This window comes from Echeneis naucrates, chromosome 22 (genome assembly GCF_900963305.1).
Source record: "Echeneis naucrates chromosome 22, fEcheNa1.1, whole genome shotgun sequence".
NCBI lineage: Eukaryota > Metazoa > Chordata > Actinopteri > Carangiformes > Echeneidae > Echeneis > Echeneis naucrates.
Genome location: NC_042532.1, coordinates 19,121,465 through 19,144,497, shown reverse-complemented (window position 1 = coordinate 19,144,497; position 23,033 = coordinate 19,121,465). Strand labels below are relative to the sequence as shown.

Genomic DNA, 23,033 nt, shown 5'->3' with positions numbered 1-23,033 from the left:
TTAAACATCATCAGTCAAGTCAATTCTTTTGTGCCTTCTCCAATGGGAACTGCACGTATGCATTAATGCAACACAAATGTTTTCTTTTGCTTTATATGTTTTGGCATGAATGTGCAAAGCAAAATAAAATCGAGATAGAACCCATCCCCACATACCTCTAATGTTTCTGAAACCACACAGCAATTTATCATTTCATGGAAATGTGTCACTGCCAAGGGTTAGGGCTTAGCAACTGAAAATAACACATTCATTTGCACATTGGAAAATTGAATTACAAAGCTGACAGACATCAACATTGAGAAATCAGACTGTGACAGATGTTGTTCAGGAGCTTTGCCTGGTTGTTCGCTTGTAGTGTGCTGCCATCTGCCTACCCTTTGTGGAATAGCACCAACAATTTGACGACAACAAGAATTGGACTACAAAAATGGCAGCATGTCTGCGCCCTTTTTTGGACTTTAAGAGTCTTTAATGATTGGGATAAACACATTCAGAGATGACTGTAAGTTTGAAACAGGAAATGGCTGTAGGTGAATTACATGAACAATTTACTTCTCCACATTTGTCAGTCATGTGTGGTATTTAAACATGTAATAAATGTTAATCACATTTAAAGTCAATATTCCTTTCAGGTTTAGAAAATCAGATTTTTGTTGTTAGTTGTGTTAAATCATTAAATGCAGTTTGCAGAAGGCCATTAGTTCGATACACTTCGTATTTTTTACTGTAAATGAAACCATCACTCCTAAATAGGAGCTAACAAAATCGTATCCAGTGCAGGATCTGGCTCGTGGCTGGGTCCTCTTTCACAGAGATATATCCACAAAAATTATTCAGGCACGTTCAGAGCAAAGAGCCCTGTTTCCATGGTAACAGTCACCATCACCTTCTGACCAGTGACATCTAGAGGCAACTGGATTACCTCAAATCCTGCTTTAGTAGAATACAAACACAGCACAGGACATACATACAAGTATCAAAGTATTAATAGCATCCTGTATAGATTTCAAAAAGAATCCTAAAAATCATTTGGTTTCACTTTGTTACTCTGCAGATGTGTGCATCCTCCTGTTGGAGCTTAATGTTGTTGTTTTTTTTTTTTTTTTGGTCAACATATATTTGTCCTTGGAGAATGTCTCACGTCTGATTCAGTGGCGCTCCAACATCTAATTTTATCTGCTCCATATACCTGCAGTATGAGGACATCACATGACCCAGATAGGTTATAACATGATAGTAAATATGGTGACCCATAAGTTGTAGTTCACAACCAATGATTTGGAACGACCGGTAAGAAGTTAAATTAATAGAATAGTAGAACAATATGTACCTATATAAAAATTTGAGTTTGGGTTATAGTTTGTTTTATATTTTGGTTGCTATGAAACTGAGTCTATCTTGCAAAGTTAAAACATCTTCTCTGGCATTGTGTGGGGGGATCAGGAATGACGGTGCAGCAGGTAAACTGATGTGTATTGAAACCTACTGAATGTATTTGCTTGACAATAAATCAGCAGCTTACATTTTTTACTGAGGTCTATTTTGAATTTTAAATTGTATTTTCTTTGTAAATAAATCTTGATCTTGAGTTGATTGATTAAAATATTTTCACAGGAAACATTTTAATTTGTGGCAAAACAAACCTAACAGTGTTTTTAATGTTTTATTTTTTTTCTCCTTCGGAGCATCTCTGGATCACAGATTCATACTCAGGTTCACGCTGGCTCCCTCTCTTGTCCACCAGATGTCACCAGAGGTCCAGCAGATGTGGGGTCAACCTGCTGGCCTGTGTGTGGTCCTGCTCTTGTAAAAACACTAAATTAGCTACTGTGTTCTTCACTCTTTGCATAAGTTAAAAAACAGGGAAGTGAGGTGTAATGTGCCTTTAGGTGGGCTGTCTGCACTAATTGTTGTTTCCAACTCTCAGCCTCCAGTCAGAGTCCATCACGGCCAACAAAGTCAGAGTATCTGTCTTTGTTTGGCTTTTCTCCAAGGAGACGGCGGCTTTGATCTGCTGCTGGAGCCTCTGATTGTCTCCTGTTCAGCTCAAAGTTACATGGACACACACAATAGACTACAACCAAGGTGGGATGACTGTAAACCTCATCACTACAGAGAGAACATTAAAGCTAGGCCTTTCTGCAAAACAACAAAAACACTTCACAGCCACAGAGAAGAGGTAATAATGGAAAAAAATTATTAGCTTTGCACATACAGAACATACATACACATAAAGTTTAGACACTAACTATCCATCTAAAGAAACCTGACTGAAAATAATCTGCAGCAAATGTACTAATGAAAGCATACAGCAGACAAGTTTTTGTCTCCTGCCAAGGCTGAGAGTAAGTCACTGCCAACAGTCTAGCAGGTGATAGAGGCGTTAGACAACCTCAGACTTGTCTTGTAACAAGAGCCAACATGAATAAAGCCCCGAGGGATCTCTTGTCCAGTCTGTGTGACCAGAAAGAAGCCAGCACATCGTTGTGCTTTGACTGCCAGTAAGACTTCTACTGAGTGGGATACAAACAGCTCATACGGGCTTTGTCTTCACAGCCTGACACGGCCACAGTTCATTCTTCAGAAATGTCTGTGTCCAGTTCATCTCACATACAAGTCTGAGTGTTTTTCTGCTACATGTGGCTGAGAGCTCAGCAGGTGTCAGTTACACCACAACAAATAGCCTTCACTTCACCGCTGAGGCTTCACAGTGTTTGAATTAATTACATTTGTAAGTCTGTCTTTTGGTATATTTGTTCATTGCATTGCTTAGAAATGCAAATGTGCTTAAATTTTGAGTAAAATGGTTAAAAACAATAGCACAGCACGAAGGAGGGTTACAGCCCATACTGAGGCTGAGAAGAGCAGTCAGGCTGAATATGCAGGTTTGTCATCATTTTCCTATAAAAGGCCCGAGGAGGTGAATGTGGGGGGTCGAGGAAGTGTGGCAGTAATATAAGCAAACAGAGAATGTGAAGAGAGGAAATGGCCTGTCCTAATAATCACAGCCCAGGAGCAGCAGTGCATTCAGCTCACAGTGCCGGGGTGCTCGGCTGCCTTCTCTGTCTGCTTTCAATGCAGCAGAGCCCTGCAAGCGGCGCTTTATGGACAAGCCCTGACACCCACAGGAAGTGTAAACAGAGGTCAAGTGTTAAAGTCCAACCCGCCAATTCTCACCTCCATTAAATGGAGGAGGAGGGGGGTCTCCACAGAGCCCTCACAGCACCTGGGAAGTGGCTCCATTAAAATGTTGCAGTGATTGGTTTCATGGCTTCATAGAGCAGCAATGATGTGAAATGTGTCCATGACATCTGTGCTGGTCGAAGCATCTAGAGTTCATGGACGACCAAAAATAAAAGAGTTTGATACTTAAAATAAAACATCATTCATTAAACCTCTTTGGTGATGACCTTTTTTTTCTGCTCAAAATACAGCAACACTGGAGTTTGATCATGACCATAAACTCCTGCATTTTGAAATTAAGGACAACAACTAGTTTGGTTCTGCTCAGAAGCCCCTTTTTAAGATCACTAACGCTTCACATCTCATTGGTTTAATCTGTGCAAAAAATCAAAATGTGAAAACTTCAGGTTAGGTTGTGGTTAAAGCAAGAGCGAACATCAAACCATCAGCAACGAGGCAGATAAGCATACCTCCCTAATTGTTGAACTATTCCTTCAGGAAGCAACATTTTGACCCAACGGGATCTTCGGGCAAAAGGGTTGGACATTTCATAGACCAATAAAGTTTTATATCTATTATCAACTGCGTAGATGATCTGTTTGTTTTTTTTTTATTTGCTTTACAGCATTTGACTGAAAGATGAGCAATCACTATCTAAACTTCCGATGATCACTTCTGTAATCTGAAGAACAACCTTAGTCCAATAAAGCGTGTCAGATCTGGTAGTATCTGTCCATGTGAGCTGTAAAAACAAACATCACCCGGACACTTAATTACCGTGGCAAGGGACACCAGCTATAAAGAGTTATGTTCTTCAATTAATTTGAAGCCATAACCCTGATAATTCCTTTAATTTTACAATCAAAAAATTACAAGGTGTACAGAAGATATAACACAAAGTTACATCATCACAACTCATCACACTTATCCACTCATGAAGAGGGAATATAAGGCTTGTATTAGCAGCCAAGGTCAGAAGTCTCAATCAATTCTGTGTCAACTGCTGCAGCGACATGACGGGTGGAGTCCTAAAATGCTCCTCACAGACAGAATATGGAGTCTTGGCAATTTCAAACACCATAAAGTCCTGAGTCCAATTCAGACCAAGAAACATTTAAAAGGCGCTCACAGGGTTGCAGGGGGGACTTGACCCAAACAAAACAAGACAACTGTGCAAATCCACACACAACCTCTCTTTTTGTTTTCACTGCCATTAATCAGATTCTAGGTGATTAATGGGAATCTTAAGTTTCACATGCTCCATCCTCGTGTCATACATGAGCTGGTTAAGTTGAACCTGAGTCAGCAGGTCAGACTCTCTCCGCAGCACAGAGGTCTGTGTGTAGTGTCAGACAGGTCGAATACACACACGCAGTTTTCCCAGGACAGGACAGCCATGTCAGTCAACAGATACTGTTCAGAGGGAAAGTTAATCCCTCATTAAGTTGTTAATGACATGAACAGTGATTTCTCTGAGTGGATGGAAGACTCTCTGTGCCTTAAGTGGTCACTCTGAGCCCAGAGGAGAGCAGTTCGTACAGTAGCCCTTCCCAGCATTGGTGTCAATGCTAATAGATGCTTAGCTGGAGCTGGAGTGGCTGGAGGTCCACACATGTAAATGAAAAACACACAGAATCTGCATAGCAACTTGCAAAAGAAGTAGTTTTCGCTGCTGGAATTAGTTGGTTCATTTCACATTTTGACCATTTAATTGATTGTGTTGATGCAACAGCACTGAAGAGTTTTACTTTGACAGGACACTTTTCTATCTTTTTATGTTAGTCTGAAGTTCAGTTGTGTACAGAGAGATTAATTTTATGGCACCACAGCACGGAACACCATATTAGAAGTATGTATATATATATTTAAAAAAAATTAAATTAAAAATTATAAGAGAGGAGCGCGTGTAACCTCCAGCTCGGTTTAGTTTGAAATTATTTGTTCCATGATTTGTGAGTAGGATTATAGGTTTGTAAAAATAGAACACCAAAGACTGAAACGGCTTAAGGTTAAAAAGCCTCATTATCATAATGAGGCTGGAAAGACTTGAATGACTGACTTATAAAGGCGAGTCCCAGAACTTAGACATGCCCATGTGAAGTCTTGAGAGTTGACTTGAGACTTGCTTGGACAAGACTCAAGTTGTGTTTTTGACTTCTTTTAATGTGGCATCATATAATATCCATGTGAACAAGAATTCTTTTACACTGCATGTATGTTGTTACATTATTAAATTCTAATGAGAAGGTTAATCCGTTAGTGTTAATCTGTTAACACTGGGAAAAGAAAAAGACTCAGAAACCTCTTCTCTTAAAGTGTGATTTGTTCAGAAGCTGATTTTAGGTGAACTCATGCTCTTTGAGCAGCTGCTGAATAAAGACGCCACCACACATTTATCTACCTGGATGTGTATTGCAGCCAGACGGAGCGTACCTGCCCTTGTACTGGACTCCCATTCATAGTCAAGGTGAGGGCCAAGGCCCAACAGGTTCCAGTAATGACCCCTCAGGGCCCAGTAACAAGGTGACATGGGCAGGTTGTTCTGGATCATTCTGTAAATGGCTTCATAAACTCATTAGCGATGGATGTGCATGGACAGGAAAGGCTGAGATTACAGTGCCTGTTAAATGTGTCGGGCAGGTGAGAAAACGATCCCCTTTCATCTCAATAATAATAATGATGACGGTGTTTCTTCATGCTTTTGTTTCATTCAATCATGTGTGAACAGAGCTACAAGGTGAGACAGGGCAGAGTTTCTTCTCATTTCTGTAAGTCTCACTTCTCTATCAGCAATTTTTATAGCATTTAAAAAAATCTGCCTTTGTGACAAAGGTTTGAAAAAACAAACAAATAAACAAAAATGCATCTTGGAATGTGAACCTTCAAATTGAGACACTCCATCTTTGCTTAAACACAGAATTTGATAGAATGATACAAATCACACTGCCATATGTCTAAATAAAGTTGTTAAAATTAGCTCAGATAAATGTGGAACTAATTTAATTCATAACTTCTTTCAATTACACTTATAATGTCAATAATGCAAATAAATCAAGTGAAATGTTGAAAGCAGGACATGTAAGAGTAGTGTTCATACACTGCCACTCTGATACCTTTGAGTTTTTAAAAGGGATTAAATGATTTCCTTGATAGTTTAATTATGAGCCAGGGCTTTAAATTTAATACGTAAAAGCTCTTCTCACACTAAATATATGATACCATAAAAAACATTAGGTGACTGTTACAGAACTTGTTGGTTCAGCTAGATCCAAACCAGATGTTCTGTATCATTTAACAGAACCTTGTGCTGATATTAAAGTTACATGCTGAAAGTTGTTTGAGGGAAAGTTGGATATTTCAAAGCTGAGACATTTCACAGTACGGTGAGTGAAGGCAACCGTTGGACATTCTCAATAGCAAACACTAAGAGGTCACAAAAATGAGAGACAATTGTGATCTGAACATCTAACTGAGGACAGATACTGAATGAATGGTGTGCTGATGAGGAGTTTCAAGCTTGTGGTGAGAGGCTCATTTGAGAAGGATGGCCCATAGAGCTATTAGGGAGCAGCTCTTCAGTGCTCTTTCTCCTCCAAGACCATGACTATGAAAGGAAGACTCTCCGGGACAATGGTCCGTGTATTCCTTGTCTGGCTTCAATACACAAGGAGGACATGCTAGCAGCACAGCAGCTCTGTCATTAGAGGTGAACTTTCTGGAGGTTTCACTCCTGATACATGGAGCCGGTGTTTTTCAGATGTGCAGGCAAAAGAACAAAGAAAACAGCAGAGTGTGAAAATTTGCGTTGCAGCGAATGATTACTCCTAAAAATGATCAAGATCAAGTTTGCTTCCACAAAAATGAGAAAACCACCAAATATTCCAATCCTAAAAACAGGTACCAACCACTGAACTATTACAGCATCATGTTTCACCGAACTAAACTTCAATGATTCGACTTGTTCTATAAAGAGTTCAAGACTACATGTGAATTGAACGACTTGTCAGGACAGAGATTTTCTGCTGGGCACGCCAGTAAACACCGGTCCTGGGGTGGGTGGTCCAGTCGGGGAGGCATCAGAAGACGCATCTTACTGTTCAGACCGAGTCGAGAAAGTCTGTGTTTGCCTTATTCATTAGACGTTCAAGTGTCAGCGAAGGAGAATAAATAAAGCGCACCGAGGTCAAAGGGAAGGAGCGGTTCGCTTCGGTGTTCAAATGTGTTTTAACTGTTACTTAGGACTCTGGAGGCGCTCTCTGCCACTTCCAAATGATGGAAATGAGCCTGGAAAGTTTGCTGAGCTGGCAATAATCCAAGTTGAAAGGGAGACTGTCTTTGTCCCCGGACAGTGTAAGAAAGCAAATCACTTCTTTTCAAAGAGGCCGCACAGCGCTTCATCTCCAAACCTCCGAGGAACCGAGCAGAGAAAAAATATCCACGGCCAAATGAGTAGCCTCGTGATGAGATATGTTGTATTTAAACATAAGAAATAAATCCACCCTCCTTTCAAAGGCCGGGCCGGATCACCCTGAGGATTAGCACAGTGAGTGAGATTAGTGGAGCTGCACTTTGGTAAAACCAGCAGCACCGGTCTGTCCCCACACCTGAGCTGCTGAATGTGACGCCTCAATTAGCCAGGCCACTTATTCAATTTCAAGAGGGACACCGCTGCTGTTGAAAGACACACTTTGGGAAAAGGACTCATTGATTTCACAGGAAAAAGATTATGGACTGTTTACACATGGAGGTGACTCTTGACTTCCAAATGATCGAGACAAAGACATTAAAAGCTCCGTGAAAGGCCTGTGTGCTAAACTGCAGGATTTGAAAATACGTTTGATATCAAAAGTGGAGAATTAATTAAATCAGCACAATCGATTCTCTGTAGATCGAACAACTTTAAGTCGACTTCCAATCGTGAAGCGACTTGTTACGCTGCTTAGAGCATCTGTCGGGCAGTCGGGACTTAAAAGGCTCCAAATAAGATGATTTGGCAACATCAAGGCTTTCCCAGCGGTAATGATTACATTTGGACTTAAGATCCATGGAAGAATTTGTAGCCCAGTAAATCTCCTGACTTCCCTGCCCCCACCACTCTTCAAAAGCCTGCCCATTCAAAGGGTTAGGATGTTTGACAATCCCATCTTGTACTACTCCACCAATTAATTGGTTACGTTGTCGGGATGTTCGTTTCTCTCATCTGCTACTTAGAAAGACAAAGGGTCGATGGGGGGCTGTTGACACCTCTGTGTCCGGGTGGGGTATAAATGAGGAGCCTCCCTGGAGGAGCAGCATTCACTTTCTCACTGCACTTGGAGGAACGACTACTTTTTTGAAACTGAGACTTTCTAGACGTCTCTGGCAGAATGCAGGTGCCCAACGGAGCCGTCGGAGCTTATGGATACTCAGTGCGTAATTACGCACCACCATTGCTGTTCCCGCAGTATCAAGGGAGCCAGTGCGCGTCTTCATCGAAGCCTCCCAGCGGAAAATCTTTCACCATCGAGGCTTTGCTCGCCAAGCCGGAAAACACGAGCGGAGACCGGACGAGTCCTCCCCGATGCGGAGTGAAATATCAGCCGGTAGCGCCAGTTCTGCCTCTCCCCGGACATGTAGGCGTGCCCCTGGCTCCGGCACCCTACGTCTACTCCCCAAACGTGCTGCACTCTGCTGTCCACACTCAGCCCGGGTACTCCATCTACTGCTGCCCGCCGTACACCCACCAGTCAACGTGCCGTGGAGCATTTTACGCGCAAGGTCATTTGAGTTGGTCATTTCTTACCGACACCAACGACAAAAAACCCGTCAAACCAAAAACCACAGTGTGACTGACTCCGTCTCTCTCTCTCTCTCTCTCTCTCTGCTGCCTTACAGGTTCAATGTCCAAAGTCAATGCAGGTCTGCATTCGTTCAAGACCAAAGGTGGCAAGTCCAAACGGATGCGCACCAGCTTCACCAGCGAGCAGCTGTCCCGGCTGGAGAAGGAGTTCGCACGGCAGCAGTACATGGTGGGATCGGAGAGGTTCCTCCTGGCCTCCGCCCTGCAGCTCACAGAGGCTCAAGTAAGTTTATTCTGAGTTTCTATTTCAGACCCCCCCATCCCCCACAGCACATTTCCACACACCTCTAAAATACACTTCAGCGCGTCTAATGTCTGTCTTGTTCGCTCTGCAGGTCAAAGTTTGGTTCCAGAACCGACGCATCAAGTGGCGCAAACAGAGTCTGGAGCAGCAGCAGGCCAAGCTGGCCAAACTGGGCCTGGCTGCTCCCCCGAAAAGCCCCGGATCTCAGGGCCACGGAGATGAAGGCGACGAGGATGAGGAGTTCTCCGACTCAGACGTGGATATTGACGTGTCTGATGACTCCACCATCCACTGCTAACCTTCCTAACCTTGGACTTTTCAAACAGACTCTTTGTACATAGACTGAGAAAGGAGGCCCCTGTCTCCAACTATGAATATTTAATAGATGTATAGTTATATTTAATTTTCTACATGTATTGCTCTTCCATGGGTTCAATTCTTTTGGTCAATGCTTGTAAATTTGAATGAAATATTCAGAAATATATTTTATGACACTACCGGCAGTCCTGTCCTGTTCTCTTTTCATTCAGCCACCCAGTCGTCCCATTTTGATGAACTATCTGGTTGTGTTGTTGCACATCTAACACAAACACACACACATCCTTTAAAGGCCTCGTTTAGGAAAGCCACAGATTTGTGTCAAAGTTAGTTGGTGATGGAGCCTTTCTTTTGTTTATTTAGTCACTTGTTTAAGATAATCTAGAAGATAGGGGAAATCGTTATTTTGAGTGCCAGGTTTAAAATTAACACTGCAAGTACATATTTTGCTAAACTTGTCCACTGCACACTTTGTGTGAGCTGATTGCATTTAAGTTTGAAGACATTAGCAGCTTTATTACAAGAACGGTTTCATTATTTAAATATAATGAAACTCCACAATGTTTCAGTTTCTGTTCACTGAACAATCACTTGATATTTTTGCAGACTTCATTAAACTTATATTGATTGAACGGTCTCCTAAAGCTACAGATTAGTTCCAGAAACTGATTTACCCAAAGAAAAGAACCTCTGCCTCTTCTGTAATGTATGCCAACAAAAATCATCATTGTGGCCCTTTGACCTCTGCTTATTGCTCTTCCATCTGTGCCCAGTTTAAAGCCGGTGGAGACATTTCCTCCCAGGTTTGATCCGACGTTAAGTCTGGAACTGACTCAGGTTTCCCTCTGATTTAAGATAAGCAAATAAATAACCAGCTCGGGGATTAGCTGGGATATCTGTAACCCGGGGTGGTAGGGGTCAGTCTGTCTCTGAGCCAGAGCTGGATCTCACTGTTTAATCTGTTTAAACGGTCAATACGCCTGTTCTCACTGCTTCTCAATGGACAGGTCTCCCACATGCCCACCCATCGCCAGCAGGTGTCCTGCCTCTGCTCTATTGAACCTCGACATCTTCTCTTCCAGGCAGAAAGGGACTCATGCTGTCAGCTGAAGCCTGCCCGGCAGACATGAGGGATGGAACAGCGGAGATGATAAGTCAGCCATACTGATGGGGACATAAAGTAGTGGCTCCCTTTGTGTTCATCCTGAAATCTTTCGCAAATATGTTCTGTGGCTTAATGGCCAATTCATCAGACTTCAGAAATTAGACGTTATGAGAGCCACCTAATTGAATATTCACATAAAAGGGCAAATATAAACTCCCCAGAATGGGCTGATACACTGATAGAAAATAATTTCCTGTTAAAACATCCATTTTCAAGATGGGGTCTCTTTCTAATTATTGCATAACCAACACCACAGTTGAACACCATCAGTGAAATTGTACAAAAAGAAGAAATTTAGGCAAAAAAAACAAAAAACAAAAAATGGTTGAAAGAAGTGGGCAGCAGAGGTGCTGTAGCAGGCAGGTTGTAACAGTATCAAAGGGAGAAGTTTAATAAACAGTAGCAGAGTTGATCTCTTTCTCTGTCTCCTGTCCGCCACCCCCTGCCTGCTCTCTCCTGGCGTCCCTGCTCGGCCTGATTAGGGCTGAAGCATCACCGAAGGAGCAGAATTTGTGTAAAAACCCCAGAGAGCCGTTTCTGATGTGATCAGATGGGAATCAGCGCACCTCCTCCTCTCTCTCCACAGCCCAACGTAATCCCATTGAGGGACAGAAAGAAGCAGCCTGTGGCCTGGGAAAAACTGGAGAATCCTGGGGAGGGTGGAGGTGGGGGTCGCCGGGCTCATCGCCCCAATTAGTACAGGGCACCTTAACGGCTGGAAACATACCAAAGCTGGCTGGGCTTCCTAAGACTCTCTGCTGGCTCTGAGCTGAAGCTTCAAAAAACAAAAAACTGTCACGTCTTCATTTTGTCTAGAACTCTACTTTATTTTGTTCTTCAGCACTCAACACAATTTGTCTTTGTGGCAGAAATAATGCATAATATAATATGGTGACCTTTCCATTAGCTGAAAGTTAATCAGAAACCAGTGGGAAGCTGAATTGACCCTAAGCCTTTGTCTCTCTTTTGTGATAGTAAACAGCCTTTTGGGATTTGAAGTGTTGCTCAGAAAAAAATACAACCTGAAGTGATTTTATCCAGTTCATGTTTTGTCAGACCAAAAGTTAAAAATATATAAAAAATATATCTATTGTATTTTCAGAAGTTCTGGAGGAACGCTGCCTCAAAAATTGATAAAACAACGAATTAAATACAAAAATAGTGCTAACCTTTCTAAATGGAACCCATATTTCTTTGAATGTTATAATTTAATGAAGTGCAGATTACACTTAAAAGTTGGATTCACTCATTTCATTTTCTTCCCACAAGATGATTCAATATTATCCAGATGAATATTTACCAGCAGCTCCACAGCTCCCTTTCTTCCAATAAATGCCTTTGGACATATGAAGGTGGCTCAGCTGAGCTCTGAGTGCTCACTGTCAGATTGTCATACAGCTCTAAGAAGGTGTGAAAGTTCTCATGGAGAGCAATAACCTCCATCTCCAAAGGGGACAACGCACTTCATTTGACCAGCGCGTTTTAGTGCAGGCGATTGTTTGGAAAAAAAAAAATCTTCCTTTGCATTTTATTTGCAGAGGCAAAGGCCCTTCTACTCCATCTAATAGTCATTAGCTTTCATTACAAGCGTTTGAAGTGGGAGCCAGCCTTTGTCTCGTCGTGAAAGGACCGCATTTGAGAAGCACAAAGACTTCTGACACGGGCACTGACAAGAGCAGCTCTGCTGAGGAGACCCGCTCAGCCTGCTGTTTGGAGGACACACCGACTTTCTCCCAGGAAGTAGCAGTTCCTGTCCACATTCAGAGACACAGACAGAACACCGTGAAGGATCTAAAGGCCACATGTAACACAGTTTGGGCCAATCTGGGGGGGGGGTCGGCGCTGTTGCTCAAATTATCTGCGTAACCGAAAACCTGGATCACGTCCACATAATCTCCATTTTATGATACTGGATAAGTCACTGCCAACCCTTCTCCTGAAACCAGTCTGAAAAGTGTATTTTCTCTCCGGGCCCTGTTAAAGGTGGGATGTTTGTTTATGCTGAGGAGGGAAGCCGGTGGAGGAGCGGGGCCCGTACAGGTGGCTAAACGACCCCACTTCTCACGCAGGTGGCACAAACGCAGCGACGTGCTACTTTTCCCATCTCGTTATAATGGGGTGAAATTTTCCCAGTATTTAAGTGGAATAGATTAGCTGAACACACAAAGCTAATGCGAAACAAAATGGCCAATTAGTTTATTAATGAACGTGAGGTGAGGTGAGGGAGAGACCTGGAGCTTCTGATGGAGGTCTGATGGTTCCGGGTCCGGCAGGAAAACACGACAAATACAGAAATAAACAAAGATTATTTATCAGATGATGTGGAGGAAATGTAGTCCATAATAATCACAAACTATTCAAAATTATTTTAGTATATGGGTTATTGATGTAAAATGAACTACTAATAGATAAAATGAAATATTTATAAGAATTTGGGGATGAAATCAAAATTACTTTGGAGGATCTTTGTATTTGAATTAAAGGGAGATTCTGAAGAGGTCCGTTAAATGTTCTGTTAGTCTTTAAACATTTCCACAGTGATCGGGTCTGATTCCTTACTGAGTAAACATCTCATTTAAAGGGACATCCGTGCTGCCTGATTTATAGAGAAAGAAACAATAGTTGGGTAATAGCACATAAATTCTGTGTGTACCCTGTAATGGGTGAAAGTTGAGCCACCGGGTGGCAGCATTGGCCTAAAAACATCACCCTCCTATGATCTGGGCCCGGAAGTGCCCCTGAACTGGTGGACGTCTTCCCTCCACAGGTGAAATAAGACTTCATGTATCACACTGCGATTCCTCTGAAATCTGGCATTGCATACTTTTTCTGCAGCTTATGTGTGACGCTGAAACAATATATTCAGTCCCACTAACACACCATATGCCAAGGTCACTATGAAGTGCAGACACTATCAGAGCCCATGCAGATTTTACAGGAGTATTAATTCATCCTCTAACATTCATGAATAAGACAGTAGTGCTTTGTGCTCATGAGTCGAGACACCAGAGTCCACCAGAGGGCAGCCTGTATCTAAAATAGTGGTCTCCCTTCTGGACCCGTTCCCTGAGGCCCATCAACAAACACAGGGAACGTGAGAAATCACAATTAGCAGTTTCTGAGTACATTGTTTGGACAGTTTAAGGAGAATGAACTTTACTTTTGTGAGGAATTTGGTCAAACCCCAGTTGCCAAAACTTTTACCAGCAGGTCAGGTAATTTGTAAACCTTTTAACTTTTTAGCATTTTCTTCAATTATTATGGGGGTAAAAGATCAAAGTTAAAATTTAATATTTCTGTATATATTTACTCATATGACCTAGAGAAGCCTGGTGAAATTACACCCATTTAATCAAGGGAAATTACAGTATTCCTTTTCTATATGTGCGAAAATCCACTACAGGGTCTCAGTCCTGTGTCCTGTCCTTAGTCCTGTATTCTAAGATCTTGGGTAAAAACTATAATTGTTGGAGTTTTTCAGAACTGTGTGAAAGTCCACCACTTTCACACCTTAAAAAGCATTATTTTGTGCATCACGTACAGAAAGAGGCTCTATAAAGGAAAGTACCTCCTGTCAAATCCTTATCCAAGTCCTTCACAATTTTTTAACTATTCTCTCTTTTACTTTACTTAATTTGAACAATGTGTAACCTGTGTCTCAAGTAAATGTGTATTTAGTAAAAGACAGACTAAAGAACAAAGTCGCCTCTTAAAGTCCTTCAGATGATTTAATCAGAGCAGAGCTCTATAAATATAAATCAGCTGAGAGAAGGAGATCTCTGTGGTCAGACTCTGGTCCTCAGCCTGGGGGAAAATCAACAGCAGGTGCGGAACAACAGCAGACTGCTCTGCTTTGTTTCTGTTCATGCACAGCGATTTGATCATCTATTAACCAGCAGCGATCGGGTTCAGTGCTCAGGCCCACAGGGTTTTATCATTAAACTCGGCCAGCCCTCAAGTTCCTGCTGCAGCTCTCTGACCTAACGAAACTGTTTAAATATCAAATCCTGAAGCGCAGAATTCACCACAAGTGGCCGAGTCTTGGCAGAGGACATCCGCCTTTCACGAAACAAGCAAACTGAAAAAATCCTTTAGTGTTTTTCATTTTCTATATTATCTTTAATGTGACAGTCTTCCTAATTATATATGGTCACTTCGAAAGCTTTAGAAGGCGACCTTACGAAATATAATAGTTTTGAACAGAACGTTTAAATTAAAAGATTTGTATCCTGAAACAAAACAAAACAAAACAAAAAAAAATCTCTCCAGTGCTTCAATCCACATTTCCTTTTTTTTCCGAAAATAATAATCAGCATCAAAAGGGAATTTTAATCAGACTGGGCTGTTAAATTCAACACGAATTGTGGGGAATATTTCCAGAGACACTGTAGTATGGAGCCGCCCAGAAAATAAGTCCTTCCACGGAGGGAAACAGAGCAGGAGGAGGAAACACTGGACACAGAGACATTCCCAGAACCTCCTGCCATCTTTAGGAGCCCTTAGCCCTAAACGTCTAATCAACGACTTGTTTTACCTCATAATTTCCATCGGTAATGATTTTCTAATGCAACCTCGAAGCAAACGAGCGTATTAGGAGGTAAATTATCAACGTGGTTAGTGCACCATGGAGCCTGAGAGCCGAGGGAGAGGGCAGTCAGTCAGTCAGGACCACGTTGGTACCTGCTGCTAAACTCATCTCACTACAGTCGGATCATTTCCAGCATGTCTCATTTAGTCTGTTCCCCAACGTGTTGCGTCTTTGTTGAAACAACTGAAATCATCTCAAGCTTTGGTTCATTTAGCGTGGAGAGGATTAAGACTCCACGTTGTGACATAATAATGATTATATAACAAATAAGCGTGGAAAAATAAGGTTATAATTCCTCATTAACAGTAGATTGCATTTGTCGAGTACGTTAAGTGAAAGGATGTTAAATAAGAATTTGTAACCTTACAGGACTAAATTAAATTTTGGCAGGCAGATTTTAAAAAAGCGTCCTGATGCAGTTTTAATTTTATATTAATTGGATTCAGCAGAAAGAAAACGAATTCCTAAATTCTCTGCCAAACGAGACGAATTTCAAATCCCCCCTCCCGTGATAAAAAAAAAACCATAATTAAATAGTAAAAAAAATATTAAGGGAGAAATTATTTGTTGTCTACGTTACGCTTTTCTACGGAGGCCTAATGCAGGACATTAGATAAATATTCTTTGTGCTTAATACGCTCCCAGTTAAACATGTAAAAAACCACCACCAACAACAATAAAACATCAGGAAGCCACTGAGGCTGAAACGTCCCACTCATCTTCTTGAACAGGGTTTAATTTCTTGACCTGGCAGCTTCAGAGTCTGACACCACTGCAGAGAGCAGCTGAACCTTCTCTGAGAGTGGAGGAACTTTCTCACCGCCACAGGCAGACTGTTTTCCTTCAGAAAGATGAGATATTAGGGCTGAGTAGGACACACAATGACCCATTAATTGGAGCACACATGTTTTCTCGGCCTGTCTCTGTAAGTAAGCTGGCCGGTCTTGTGTGATCTATGAAGCAGGTACTTGAGGAGACCTATTGGCAGGTGCTCTGGTCCAATCAGCTCTCTCCCTGCGCAGCGTCGAGCTGTATGGAAGCTCGGAGGCGCTTTGCTTGGTGCGCACTTGTGCACAGAGCCCCTCCGAACGCGCACAGACTTCATGGATCTGGGCAATTTGCAGCATTGTTGACTCTGTGTGTGCAAAACCCCCCCATCTTTGATCACCATGAATTTTTGAGAGGGGCGGTTATCTTTTTGCAGCGAGAAGAAGGAAAACGACTGATCCCTTCGCTTTGGTGTGGCTTTTTACTTCTTTACACGAGATGATGTTTTCGTCTGCAGGCAAGCGCTGCTTCACGATAGAGTCCCTGGTCGCCAAAGAGAATCCTCTAACAGCCGAGGATCCCATCCGTCCGACGGCTTTAAGTTACTCCAACCCGACGACAGATGCCTTAATGAACGGCTACCAGGCTGCTCCAGCCAGGTCCCTCTACCAGAGCCCGGACCTGGTGTTCCCGGAGACCGTAAACCACCCCTCCCTCACCGTGGCTCCTCACCAGCTCGGAGGCTCCCACCTACAGCATCCGCACTTCTTCGGGACTCAGCACCGAGACCCGCTCAACTTCTACCCCTGGGTCCTACGGAATAGGTTTTTCGGACATAGATTTCAGGGTAAGTTATGGACCCAGTCCTGAATGCTCAGACTCAAACTAAACACGATGCTTTGGTGTCACTGCAACTTCAACTATACTTCATGAGTGAAGTAGCGTCAATCTCAGCTTGAAAAAAGTTATAGAAGGACAGTGACATTTTTAACAGGACAGAGTATTTTTCAGCTGATGAATAAATTGCAGCAGAAGATGGTTTACAGCGAGAAGGCCACCGAGTTGAACAAGCTGTCCAGCTCCTCAAACTTCCACTCTCATTCACCCTGCAGCTACTCTCAAGAGCCAGCCGAAGATAAGCTCGGATTTCTGTTTCCATACAGGAAAACTCGCCATAGTTTAGGCTACAAAGAAGAAAAACAACAACCCAAAAACGATAAAATAATAATAAAAAAAATCTAAAATCTTGCACAACAATATCCAGGCTATAGAGGCAAAATCGATACGATTCACGATAATAACTTCTGTATAATGGGAATGAAATACTTCTGCAGCAGCAAAGGATGTGAGCACCACCTTCAGTGATTTACTTACAGGACAAACGTCACTGTGCAGCTACTATTACTCAATGAATTATATTTTATAGTAAGTTTAGACAATTGCATTTGATTTTATTTCTGGGTCTGTGTACAGAAAATTTAATTTTAATGCTAGAAGACGAAATTATGCAAAGCTATGAAATCACCTTGAATTACTTTAGTAAATTATACGCCTGTATTTCTAGGATGGCAGTTTCAAACATACAAATTAAAACATATACACGGCAATGAATGAATATTTCACAATGACCTCTGGTGGATTTTGAGTGGCCTTAGATTTCCTTTCCTTAGATAAAATTGGACAAATATAACAGAAAACCCCAAACTAAAATAAATTTTCAGCATACAAGAAAAAGACATACAGTCTAAAAATAAAAGGTCTAAATTGTTATAATTTCAAACCGCATGCTTCTACATATAACAGTCCTCTGGAATATTTTACCATAAAATAACCTGCCTCACCTTTTACACCTACTTAAAAAATACTGTGAAGCAGATCAGAGTGACAATTAATTCGCTGTTAGTTAATCATTATTCACAGTAAAAAAAAAAAAAAAAGAATCACACAAAAACATTCTACGCTTCATCTTAATTTTATCCGCTTGCTATACAATCCAGTGTATACAAATTATACAATATATGGCTATATGGTGGAGAATATTTTATTAGAGGAGCTCTAATCAATAAATGGTAATCTGCGTTTTTCTCATTTAGGGTTGGTTAATTTACTGATCACTTTAAAAATAACCAGCCAGAGTTAATAAATAAAGTTATTGTAAAACCTTTTACTTACACCGTTTTTTGCCCAGACTCCTTGTATGTATACTAAAACTGAGCCACCTATCAGAAGCGTTCAATAGCAATAACGAGAAAAAACAACAGAAAAGGAGACGCCTTTTTAAGATTTAAAAAAACCTTATCATAAATTAATATCCCTTTGTATTTGCTGGCGAATGGTAGAATAATTATTTACGTCTTTACTTTTATGTTACTCGCTTCATCTACTACAACTAGACATAATATTAATATGAATAATTAATAATAATTAGGACAATCTTTTTCAGATTTCCATAAGAAAGACATGCATTCTGCAGCTTCATGGTTTATTTTCTGCAGTAATCAGACTCATGTGTTCAGCCTGTGTTGGCCGGAGTCCTTACCTGCTCCGTGTCTCTCTGAACCCGGCCTCAGGTAACGATGTGTCCCAGGACGGCCTGCTCCTCCACGGTCCTTTCGCCAGGAAACCCAAACGCATCCGGACGGCCTTCTCTCCGTCCCAGCTCCTCCGCCTGGAAAGAGCCTTCGAGAAGAATCACTACGTGGTGGGAGCCGAGAGGAAGCAGCTGGCCAACAGCCTGAGTCTGTCCGAAACACAGGCGAGTCGAGCTAACGCTAAGCTAGCATCCCTGCACAGCTAACCCCCCCCCCCCCCCCCAAAAAAAAAAAAAAAAGTAAATTTCTTCTCCCAAACACGTCAAATTAGATTTAAACTATCATCTAATAAAGCGTTTTAATGAACATATCGTCCGTTAAAGCCCTAAAAAATTGCCTCCATGTTGACAAATTAACTTTACGGTAACTGCCTGCGCCGTTTCTATGGTAACGGCGTTCTGTTCGGCCGGACACCGGAACTAACCGTCCGAATTCGCGTTAGTGTCAAAATGTCGCGATATGTCACGGGAATAACTTTTTTAAAGTAAAACATAAAAATATGTTTACATTTTAATTTATATATTTTTTTTCCACCACAAAAAAATGACATGGGAACGAAATGACACACACACACACACACACACACACGCACACAAATATTGATGACAACAATAATAATAATTAAAAAAAATAAATAAAGCCGAGTTATAGTCAAAACAGCTAAAATACCCCCTAACAGTAAGCATGGAGGGGGGAAAGGAAGGATGATGTTTATTTCAATTTAGCCAATTTCATTTTAAATTTTCAGCAATGCTAAAAATAATGACGAAAATCATAACAGTATTATCTTCAATTCATTTTAAAGCAAGAAAATTATAGGTGCCAAACTAATTTAAGGTGATTATAATTTTAATTATCGTTACTAATAATGTCTGTTGGACCTGGTCCAAGTGATTTAATTTGGTCTTAAATTTAAACTAAACATTATTAATTTGAGATATAAGGTAGGTGTTCTTAAATTCCATGAATATTTTGTTTTTGTGTTGCAAAATCTGAGTCAAATATTAGTTTTGAACTGGCTATCTTTAAATTAGAGCATTTTATAATATGCAGTTTAACATATTGATACTAACAGTGTTTTGCATTGGGAAGAAAAAAACAAAACAAACCAAAACATGAAAAATTTGGGTGATCCACTTTGACCAAATCCTTTATATCAGCTATGAGACATGGCTGTTGGAGTTGAAGACTCTCCTGTTGGTGTTTAATTCAAGCACTCAAGGATAAAGCAGAGTAAATATTATTGATGCTTAACTTTAATGAGTCCACATTAAATGGGTGTCAATAAGGGCTAATAAGCAATAAAAAGAGGGTCAGCACTATGGATAAATGCTCTTTCCAAGTGTAAGTTTTGTGTCAGTCAATAGGGGGCTCGCAATTAAGCACAAATTGCATGAGTTAATTACAAATCAGTTCATTGTTATAATTAGCATAATGCAAAGTTTATTTGGTTTTGACTTTAATTAGGCCTTATGTACTGTAGTAACAACAGAAGTAATGGGTGGCACAGATGGCAGCTATAGTTATATTAATAAAACAAAATAATACAAGAGATTATACTCATTTATGAAGATTGTCTCATTAGCATGAGTACTTAAAGAACCATTAAACATGCTTTCATCTTTTAAGTGAGTGAATGTCAATAGGGTTAAGACAGGGGCCCCAGAAGGTGCATAAATAATCACAATGTGAGAAAAACAATGATGGGTGTCAATGTAAAATGTACTGGTGATAATAGACACTAAGCTCCATCTAAGTGAGCATCGAATACTGCTACACCTTTTCTGTGGCTGGTACACTCGCCCACCCAGTCTACAAAGTACTTTCTTAAACATCCCTGTGGTAGCAAATACACAAACTCAAGTACTAGACTTGAGCTCCTGAGCCTGAGGCCTGTAAAGGAAAGAGATACAAGGAAGCTAATACTATGACGGCCAGTGCTCTTGTTGCTATTTAAAAACACATCCACATATAGGCTACTCAGCCAATCTCATATTCCAAGGTCATGTTAGCAATACAAGCCAGCGATGAAGCTATTTAGGCTGTTGGCCTTTCCCGTGTATTCATGCAATTTTCAGTCATGAACCTGAACACAATAGTTGAACATTTTGCAAAAGGGGGACACGGAGGAGCTTCATGATGCACGGGAGCTAAATTAAAAGTGTAAAAAAGTGAGGAATAATTAGGAAGAGAAAATTTGTGGTATTGTGAAAAAGAAAAAATTACAACTACAGCTTAGACTGGTTTCCAGAAAATTTAAAATTTCTGAATAACTGATATTTTAATTAAAAAGAAAAAATAAGAGTTTTCAAAGAAGTGTGAAAGTCAGATATTTTAACCACAGGCAGAGCTGAAACAATTAGACTGTCGATCAACTAACATCAGAAAATTAATTTTCAGCTATTCCTATAATCAAATAATTGCACTGGTTATTTTTGAAACAACAGCGCCAAATGTTTATTTTTCTTGATATAGAAAAAGGAAACTTTGGACTCCAGCAAATTGTTTTGTTTTTATTTTTTATAAAATTTTGTAGAACAACCCATTAACCACTTAATGTAAACCTCAATTTCTTACCTGTGGCCTTGAATAAAGGTTATTAAAGGCATTATTGATAACTCCATCACATTTATGTGTTAGCACGCACAGATGGTGACCCTAGAACCAAAACTGTGTATATATGTTTTATAGCCTTGTGGAACATACTATATTGTGAACTACATATTGAGTTCATGGTTCTTTGCTTCTGTGAAATGATAAACAGTTTGTTTAACAACGGGGCATTATTAAATCTTTATTCTGCTGTGCAGGTGAAGGTGTGGTTCCAGAACAGGCGGACCAAGTACAAGCGGCAGAAGCTGGAGGAGGAGGGACCAGACAGCCAGCAGAAGAAGAAAGGAAACCACCACATCAACAGATGGCGCATCGCCACCAAGCAGGCCAGCTCCGAGGACATCGACGTGACCTCGGAGGACTAAAACGTCGGTCCAACCTCCAACAACGCTGCCCTGAACCCTGCGTCCCCTTATGACGCAACAGAGGACCAACACTATTTATTATGTAATATTATTAAGTATAATTAGACACATTAGAGGAAGACACACTGTCTAAATATGTGATCACCACACATCTCTTCATTGAGGTGTTATACTCAGTGACACTGGAAGAAGAAGAAAAAAAAAAGAAACAACCCCATCTTATTTAATGACAGCCATCCTGAATGACCTTGGATGAGGAGCGATCCCTCCATCGTTTAACAATCTTTGGTGCGTGACAACCAAAGATGAAGCAAAACAACACCAACCTCGATCATAGTGATTTTTTTTTGTTTGTTTGTTTTTTTTTTTTTATTGTACATAGGCCACTTGTAAAGGTTGTTTTTGAAAGAGGCTTTTTGTTTCATTAAAGCTGTTTTTAACCACCTGCTTAGGTCATTAACACCTCATTGTTCAACCCAACTGTTGAGTTGAGGAATGGGCTGAGGACTGGCCAGAAGAACAAAGAACGTGTCAAAGAAAAGATCAAAATCTGTCTCTGCATGATTTGATTTTTTTACTACTATTTTTTTGGGGGGGTGACTTGAGTGCCATTCCAGTGCTCTGTTATGCATCCTACTGAAGATTCTCCACAGAGGAGTGATTCATGGCCAGCTGTGCATGACTCTGGGACAGACGAGAAGCTGCAGAGACCCCTGGTGTTAGGGGCAAGTTGTGCCACATAATAAAAGCAAGTTAACAGCTATGTGCTTCATTTGACATTTGTCACTGATGGATGACATCTCCATTCTTTAAATGTCTGGATTTGCCTTATTTCATTGAGCAAAGTGTGTGGTATAAAACAAATACAGAAACATACTTTTCGAGCCGAACGTGTTATTGCAAAAAAAGATGTTTTAGAAATAAAAAAAAGCTATTTCTCAACGGGAAATATGTTTTGTATAGTTCAGCTACGTCCCCCCCCGCCCCCCTGCCCAACTTAACAGGCAGGTTCAGGAGTCTGAAGGTTTTCATTCCAATCAGCCTTCACAGCTGCAGGTATCCCTCATCAGGTCTCTGGGTGAAGTTGCATGAACCAATCGGCATTAAACATGCTGCTCAAGTGTTTGATTGGAAAGAAAACCTGCAGACACTCTGTAACATATTAAGGGACGAATAGTTCAACATGAGAAGGATTACTCACTTTCAGGTTTTACATCGTAAACCAGAGTTGGAAAAATACCCCAATGCCAAAGGTTATGAACACTGATTACCTTTTACAGAGTTCTCTTTGTTTTGGAAGCACTGATTGAGACTGAGGTGTCAGGAATGCTGCAGGACAGCTGCACAGGTGTCAGGTGT

General features: G+C 41.0%; 2 protein-coding genes across 2 annotated transcripts; both read left to right on the top strand.

Annotated features, from left to right (window-relative positions):
- Positions 1-8,549: 8,549 nt before the first annotated feature.
- noto (notochord homeobox) lies at positions 8,550-9,640 on the top strand. The gene is made up of 3 exons (XM_029494369.1): positions 8,550-8,940; positions 9,058-9,245; positions 9,358-9,640. Exons 1-3 carry the CDS (start codon positions 8,550-8,552, stop codon positions 9,562-9,564), a joined length of 786 nt encoding a protein of 261 aa, XP_029350229.1. The 3' UTR covers positions 9,565-9,640.
- A 6,781-nt stretch (positions 9,641-16,421) lies between these two features.
- emx1 (empty spiracles homeobox 1) lies at positions 16,422-22,651 on the top strand. The gene is made up of 3 exons (XM_029493936.1): positions 16,422-16,952; positions 18,676-18,860; positions 21,507-22,651. The coding sequence occupies exons 1-3, from the start codon at positions 16,604-16,606 to the stop codon at positions 21,672-21,674; spliced, it is 702 nt and encodes a 233-aa protein (XP_029349796.1). The 5' UTR covers positions 16,422-16,603; the 3' UTR covers positions 21,675-22,651.
- Positions 22,652-23,033: the final 382 nt, after the last annotated feature.

Coding starts and splice junctions, on each gene's coding strand:
- noto (XM_029494369.1), top strand. CDS start 8,550: ATGCAGGTGCCCAACGGAGCCGTCGGAGCTTATGGATACTCAGTGCGT. Junction 8,941..9,057: donor TGGAGCATTTTACGCGCAAG/GTCATTTGAGTT, acceptor GCTGCCTTACAG/GTTCAATGTCCAAAGTCAAT. Junction 9,246..9,357: donor TGCAGCTCACAGAGGCTCAA/GTAAGTTTATTC, acceptor TTCGCTCTGCAG/GTCAAAGTTTGGTTCCAGAA.
- emx1 (XM_029493936.1), top strand. CDS start 16,604: ATGATGTTTTCGTCTGCAGGCAAGCGCTGCTTCACGATAGAGTCCCTG. Junction 16,953..18,675: donor TTTCGGACATAGATTTCAGG/GTAAGTTATGGA, acceptor ACCCGGCCTCAG/GTAACGATGTGTCCCAGGAC. Junction 18,861..21,506: donor TGAGTCTGTCCGAAACACAG/GCGAGTCGAGCT, acceptor TCTGCTGTGCAG/GTGAAGGTGTGGTTCCAGAA.